The sequence below is a fragment of the Cinclus cinclus genome, chromosome 15 (genome assembly GCF_963662255.1).
Source record: "Cinclus cinclus chromosome 15, bCinCin1.1, whole genome shotgun sequence".
In the NCBI taxonomy this organism is placed as follows: Eukaryota; Metazoa; Chordata; class Aves; order Passeriformes; family Cinclidae; genus Cinclus; species Cinclus cinclus.
The window spans coordinates 9,213,425-9,221,125 of NC_085060.1; the positions used below are offsets into that span (position 1 = coordinate 9,213,425).

Below are 7,701 nucleotides of genomic sequence, written 5' to 3' on the forward strand. Positions count from 1 at the left end.
GGTCACCTAGTTTTTCCTGGCTTTCAGTTTGCACTTTCTAGAAGTACTACCTAGCAAGAGATGTCTGGGGTAGTTGAGTCCAGACCTTGCTACAGCAGTAAATCATGTCAGAAAAACACATTTATGAAACTGGTCAAGTGCAATCTGAGATGTGGATATGTGGCTTGGGCCTTCTGCTTCTGCCGGAATGCAGCTCCAGAACCGGCTAAGCCAGATGGTTTGGTGGTTGGCATGTGTTCACTTCCCTGGTTGCCTGTTTTAATTTGAAGTAGTGGACCTTAAGCCTAAAGTCTGTCCAGTCTTCCTGCATGGAGGTATGTGGATCCCCTCACACCTAACTTTCTGCAGGTTGTCTACTTTACTGCCCTCTTCCCATACGTCATCCTGCTCATCTTGTTGGTGCGAGGTGCCACCCTGGAAGGTGCTTTGGATGGCATTGAATACTACATTGGGAGTCAGTCCAACATCACCAAGCTGATGGAGGCAGAGGTGAGAGGTAGTGTCAGCACCAGAAGTGTGGCACACTTGCTTTGTTATGTGGGCTTGCTTCTTTTTTTTTCCCAGTCAGGTGCTTCAGATCATGCCCTGTGTTTTGTATCAGCAGCTGGCTGTGTATAAAGTCCAAGCCCCTATTCCAGCTACTCTCAAACTGAAAGACTCTCTTCCTCTTCCCTGCCACACTGGTGATAACAACTGTGCTATTGTCTCTAAACAGTTTTTGGGGATCATGCTGGAGTTTAATCTTAGCAAGAACTGCTGAGGAAGTTCTTGCTGGTAATTTTAAGGGACTTTATCATAAGGCTCAAGGGATCCCTGAATTTAAAATTCATTCTGTGCCTTGCCTGGGCAATTACTTTAGTTAATTAGGTGGACCAGGAAGGGCATTTCATGTAAAGAAAGCCAGGACTCCTTTTGTTCTGGCTTATGGCAATATTATTGCAGTTTTATCAAAAGCAAGTGTTAAGTGTGTTATTTATTTCTGGTGCTTTTGTGAGTGCTTGGCACTAGCTGAAGGGCTACATCAGAGGCAGAAGTGGTTTGTCACAAAGTGGGAGGGTATATGGAAGTTCTCACTCCTGCAGCCAGTCCTGGTTGTCCTTATTTGTTGTCTCTGTGCCAAGATTCATATCTCAACAACCCACCTGTGTGAACAAATTGAATCTCTTCTTCAGGGTCAGCCCAATGTTATTTAAGTATTCAGCAATATGACCTTTGAGACTTTTTAAAGATTTAGGTATTCTCTATGACCTTTGGGGATCATAGAGATACTGTTTGTGATTGAGACTGCAAGGTCACCAGCGTGCTACATTCTATCCTTCCTAAAATTCATATGAAATAGAATTAGATATACAGGCTGAATAAAAAAAAAAAATACCCTTGAGCTTCAACAGACTTAAGTGTTTATAAGTACTATAAGTAATACAATAATTTTCATGTTCTTCTTTTTTTTTTTTTGATAGGTTTGGAAAGATGCAGCCACCCAGATATTTTACTCCTTGTCTGTGGCATGGGGTGGGCTTGTTGCTTTGTCTTCATACAACAAGTTCCACAACAACTGCTACTCAGATGCCATTCTAGTTTGTGTGACCAACTGTGTCACCAGCGTATTTGCTGGGTTTGCAATATTCTCCATCCTGGGACACATGGCATTTTTGTCTGAGAGACCTGTCTCAGAGGTCGTGGACTCAGGTAGGCTGACAGTCACATCGTTAGTACTGGGACTTGTATTGGCCAAGGCATGACAATAACATTCTTCTTTCCACTGCTTTCCAGGGTTTGACCTGGCCTTTGTAGCCTACCCAGAGGCTCTCTCCAAGTTACCAGTTTCTCCTCTGTGGTCCTTCTTGTTTTTCTTCATGCTTCTGCTTTTGGGCCTTGACTCCCAGTTTGCCACCATAGGTAAGTGTGTTTTAAGTGACTCATGGCTTTTCAAATGACCATTGCCTTTCTTAATTGTGCTGCTCAGAATCTCTACTTCTTCCTTTGCAGAAACACTTACAACCACCATTCAAGATGTAAGTCCCAGAGTGATGAAAAAATTAAGACTGCCTATCACCCTGGGTATTTGTGCAGTGCTCTTTCTTCTTGGGCTTATCTGTGTCACTCAGGTAAGAAATTAAGGGGTTTTTTTGGTAGTTATGTTTAATTTATGTTTAGTTATGCTTCAAATGATGAACTCAAATCAAAGTACCCTTTCCAACTGTTCCTGTCTTTGTGGATCAGTTTTAAAGACCCTTGAATTTTGACAGTGTGCCTGGACATGCAAGTAAGCAGCTTCCAGGGGAAGCTTGAGGAACCTAAGGTTTTCTGTGATTATTGAACTGAGACATGCTTTTAAATGGAAGGCCTTTACAGAGCCTGTGTACTGTCAGCCTGATTTATCATTCCTCAGTTCAGGAACTTATTTGTGTAATCACAAGTACATGCATACAACATGTCCACAGCACAGTAAGTACTGCTAATAAGTGCAGATGGGAATTTTTTTTGTTCAGAACTCACTACCAAACAGGGCTGGAATTGAGGAATGGCTTATTCATGTAATAAAAACCCATTAGCTCACGAGCATCTTTAGATTGCATGGTTACTTCTCCTGTGTGTCTACATACAGAAAATGAATTTTAAGTATACTATGTACAATTTCTTGAGACAACTGCTTTTAAGGGTATAAAGGTTCACTGCAATTACTCAATCTAGAAATGCAGATGTATGTGATTGTGGTGAGTAGACAGTTGTATGGTCAAGCAAAGCACGTAAATCATGAAATAGGCTGGCAGGGAAGTTTGCAAGGGATTTAGTTTTTCACAGGAATGTGAAATGGCTCAGAGATTGTTTCCTGCTCCGTGATCCTCTGTTGCATGCTGGTGTTTAAAGCTGTGGTTAACCCCATGGAGAAGTCGTGCACATAGGACGATAGAAGCCTCCCAGAAGTGATAACTGGTATAGCTATTGCTGTAGCTCAGGATAAAAACTTCAGCACCAACTTTATTCCTGTAAGCTCCAAATTTAAATCTTGCTCTCAGCTGTTTATATATGCTCTGCATATACATAGATCTTGGTCTTAGTATCTGTAGTATTTTTTTACATGTGTTTTTCAACTTTACATAGAGAGATTTGAAGAAAATAATAGTCACAAATCTGTACTTGGCTTGGAGAATTGTGAACTTAAAAACTCAGAGTCGTGATTAATTGAATTGTCTTGAACAAACACATTTTGTGTAAGCATGTTACTACTCAAATTTTAACCTCTAATGTTTGCTCTGCAGGCAGGAATTTACTGGGTTAACCTAATAGATCACTTTTGTGCTGGATGGGGAATCCTTATTTCAGCTGTCCTGGAGATAATAGGCATCATCTACATTTACGGTAAATTATTTGCATTGAAAATACATAATTAAACTAAGCAATCCCAGGAACAGTGTATATCATAGAGTGGTTTTGTGGTGGAAGGGACTTGAAAGATCACACTGTTCCAACCCCCTGCCATGGGCAGGGACACCTTCCTCTAGACCAGGTTTTTCAAAGCCCCATCCAGCCTGGCCTTGAGCAGTGCCAGGGATATGAAATACTGACTAGTGCAATAAAAAAACTGATAAGCTAACTGTCTGAACAATATAAGAATAAAAACTTTAATGAGTAATGAAGCACTGGAGAAACTGTCCTTGATCATTGTCTCTCTTTGATCACTTTTGAGTAACCCCACCTGCAAGGTACCTGCTTTACAGTGAGCCCCATGATTGTCTTCCAACAGGAGGAAACAGGTTCATTGAAGACATTGAAATGATGATTGGAAAGAAGAGCTGTTTATTCTGGATATGGTGGAGAATGTGCTGGTTTTTCATCACTCCTGTGCTGTTAATGGTGCGTGCACATGACTGGATTGTGTTAGTGGGACAGAACTCAATAACTTCAATAAGTAACTTAACTTACTGAAGAGATTTCTGTGTGAAGATTCAGGGCTGACTGCCCAGTCTCTGTGTGTAAAGATGGGGCATAGCTGTGCCAGTCAAGTGAACTATGGGCTGTGTCTGCTTTCTGATACATTCCCTCCTCCTTTGATTGTCTCCAGTAGAGGCTGGAGCTTGTGATCAGTTACTAGTGAGCTGGGTCAACACTCCCAAGGTCTAACACAGAGCAACTAGATCCTCTGCCTTGGCATCTGGATTATCTTAATTTTAGACAGAGATGGGTTTGAAAACCTTTTGAGGGAAATCCCATTTTTGGATCAGATGTTTTGCTGTTCTCCTGTCTGGCATCTTTTAATGTCCTGTTGCGTGTCTGGTTTTTGTTGCACCGTGCTTATAATTGTGAGTGTAGATGGTTGGATTATTTTACTATGACAGAATTTATTAACGTCCCCAGTCCAGAAGCAGTGGCAAGTTACTCTGGCCAGCACATTGCCTGTAATCTGTCCAGACTATAGTTTAGAAAATGCTGCTTAAAACTATCCAATTTCTGCAGCAATATTTGGCAATTTCTAATCTTAGATTCTTTCCCGTATTCCTGCAAATAATGGAACACAGAAATGCATAAAACATACAGAGAAAGGTACTGGGCCCAGCCAGCAACATACGTATTATTCAATATGATTTTAAGAGAACCCTGAGATCAAGTTATGTTTAAACACAGATGTACTTAGAACATCTTGCTGTCATTTTTCAGTCCTGCCCTTCAGTCTTGCTCTTTGGTAATGACTGAACACTGAATCCTGGACAACTGTTCTCACACTCAGGAAGCAAGATGGAACAGTGCAGAACTTGTAGAAAGCCCTTCTTTTTATTAAGCCAACTTGGAAACAGTGCAAATTCAGTGTTGCTGGAAACCTGCTTTTCTCTCTTATTGTTTTTGCCACTTTTTCTAGGCTATTTTGGTCTGGTCTTTGATCACATTTTCACGTCCCACTTATGGCTCAGTGTTATACCCAACCTGGGGAACTGCTGTTGGCTGGTGCATGATCATCTTCTGCGTCATCTGGATTCCCATTGTTGCTATTGTAAAAATAATTAAAGCTGAAGGAAATCTTGTTCAGGTAAGGACAAAAAAACCCACTGTCATAGACTCAAATCTTAATTTCTTTGGTATTATCAGGACCAACTGTGCTTTCTTCTCCAATACATCTACTACTTTGACATGTTTTTCAACTGGATTTTTAGGCCAAAACATTGTCTCTTGTAGTTGCATCTTCCCTACCATGTTTCGATAAGAAGATGAAGTCTAATTCCCTGGGAGTGCACACACACCATAAAAGAGAGATTTTTCATCAGTTCTGCTGCTATTCCAGCTCCTTCAAATTCTCTGAAGAATTTCTATTGCTTTCTATCCCCGTATAATTTTCTGGCGTTTTGCCTCCCACTCCTCAGAGAAGCAAGCAGCAGATCTGAGATATTCTTCTCTTGGCGAGCTTTCCCAAACAGTTGTGTTGGTCACACCTTTCCCTGTTCTTTCACTTCAGTGTCCAGAACCCACCGACCCTAAAGATATTTGGAACCATTTTAAACAGCTTTGGTGATTTGCCATTTGTTGAGTTGCAGTGCCTATCTAGAGCTATAATTTTACTGAATTTTAAAAGTAGCCTGGATTACAGTAAGACATGAAATGCCTCTTGGTTTTGTTTTCCAGCGCATTGTCAGCTGCTGCAGGCCTGCAGCAAACTGGGGTCCCTACCTGGAATGTCACCGAGGAGAACGATACAGCCACATTGTGGATTCCAAGAAGGAAAAGGAGCATGAGATTCCCACTGTGTCTGCCATTGTATACAAGCAACAACATATATGATGTGTATGATGACTGTTTGGATGACTGCTTCTTAGCACATATGTGGGTTTTGTCTTTTTATATTGGAAAGGGACTAGGTAAAAAAAAAAAAAAAGGCAAATCAACACCCCTGCCCTTGAAAATCCAGCCCCCAAATGAAAGTAAGTCATATTATTTATTTTTGGTCTTTGGGGAGGAACACAACCATTAGGCACTGACATCTCTCCAGATATGTAGGTTGAGAGGGCAGGATAATACATTGCAGGCTCCCAGGCTGCTGTACTGGGCATGCTTTTAACCCCATCCAACTGGTATCCAGCTGGACTGCAGATACAGGTGTGGAGGAGAGTAAAGACATTCTGGTGCTCCCCAGCTGGAGCACAAAGGTGCTCTGTGTGTGTGTGTATTCCCTGAGGTGCAGCTGCTGCCTTCTGTGCTCTGCCACTCCAGGGGTGTGCAGCCAGCAGAGGGCAATGGGTGTGCTGCTGCCTTGTACTGGAGCTCAGGGAACAAGAGGAATTCTTCTCTGTCTAAGCCTTGTTCAGGGTGCTGGGAGGCTGCTCAGGATTTGATGTTGAGTATGCTCTATGTGTGTGTTGTCTAAACAAATATAAATATTGAGTGGCAAAACATTGCCATCACAGGAAATAAGACTTAAAAATGGTGAAAAGCAGGCTGCTTTTTATTTCTCATTATTCCCTCGGGATGCATAGAGAACTATCTTCTCTGTCATGCTCAGTGCTCATCTGTCTTCAATTCAAAAACCTCACGTTTCCATATTCTGTCATTTGGCTCTGCAAAATGAAAGAGTAACCACTGGATTCTGGTTTGTCTGCTCCCCTATTTTCATCAATGCTTTATATATCAGGTTGTTTTCTGCTTCTTTCACTCAGATTTGGGTTCTCCCTTCCAAGGGAGACCCAAAGTGCTTTTTTCGAAGATTCAAACAGTGTATGGTAGGGCCAAAAGAAGCAGAACTTTACTTAAAGTGAAGATTACAACTACCTTGTAGTGCTATTATTCCAAAATTTGCTGAAATCATGAGATTAATGAGAAGTTATGAAGTTTGTAATGCAGTTGGGAACACAGACTTGAGCATCTACACATGCTGGAGAGGGTAGGGTGAAAAACTAACTTCACTTGGAATACAAGTGAATCCTGATACAGGTGGGAAAAAAGACTATGTAGAGAATGAATACATTTGGTGTGCTGAGGAACATCTCTCTCACTGTGATACTGGTTCCTTGGGAACAAAGCAGCAGAACAAGCTGTCACTTCCTCTCAGGGCTTTGTCAATTTTTCTGGACATGAAGGAGTGTGGATAGTGGCTTTCTTGCCCAAGCTGCATGCCTTGGTGTATGTTTTATACTGCTTTGTTTTTTGTTGGGTTGTTTGGTTTTTTTTTGTTTTGTTTTGTTTTTTTTTTTTTTTTTTTTTTTTTTTTTTTTGGGCGGGGGGGAGAGTGGCCGATCAACACTTTATGGCAAACAAAATGTAACTTTATTTTTTCCTCTTTTTAATGATTTTGGAACTGGCAAATAAAATATGATTTTTTTAAATGGTTTGGACCTGGAAAAATTTAATTTTCTGTGTGGAGTTGGTGACCACAAATGGTTCTATGATCCTAAACCTTTAAGAGCTTGAACTGGAAAGATTCGACCTCCAGGATGTCTTATCTTAGTGCAATAGGCTGGTTTTGTAATGGGCTCAGAAAATACAGAAAGTAATTATATGGGAATTTATAAAAAGGCTTGTGGGACTGGAAGCTATAGTAGAAGCTGGTGAGGATGACCCTTTTCATGCACTCCAGCTGCTCTAGATCATGATTTAGTCAGAAAAGAATGCTGTCAGTAGCCTGGGGAGGCTGGGAGCAGGAGGGTGCTCCATCCACTGGAGCTGACAACAGTTCTCACCTGGGCAGGGACAGACTCAGGGAAGGAGAGGGAAGTT

The 7,701-nt window shown here is 41.4% G+C and overlaps 1 protein-coding gene across 1 annotated transcript in view; it reads left to right on the plus strand.

Annotated features, from left to right (window-relative positions):
- The window catches only part of SLC6A14 (solute carrier family 6 member 14), a 12,471-nt gene extending 6,526 nt beyond the window's left edge, over window positions 1-5,945 (plus strand). The window contains 11 exon segments of the mRNA XM_062502673.1: window positions 28-43; window positions 112-137; window positions 215-255; window positions 300-489; window positions 1,461-1,689; window positions 1,774-1,899; window positions 1,990-2,108; window positions 3,264-3,363; window positions 3,749-3,858; window positions 4,859-5,026; window positions 5,617-5,945. Coding sequence (XP_062358657.1) covers window positions 28-43; window positions 112-137; window positions 215-255; window positions 300-489; window positions 1,461-1,689; window positions 1,774-1,899; window positions 1,990-2,108; window positions 3,264-3,363; window positions 3,749-3,858; window positions 4,859-5,026; window positions 5,617-5,772 — 1,281 coding nt within the window. The 3' untranslated portion in view covers window positions 5,773-5,945.
- Window positions 5,946-7,701: the final 1,756 nt, after the last annotated feature.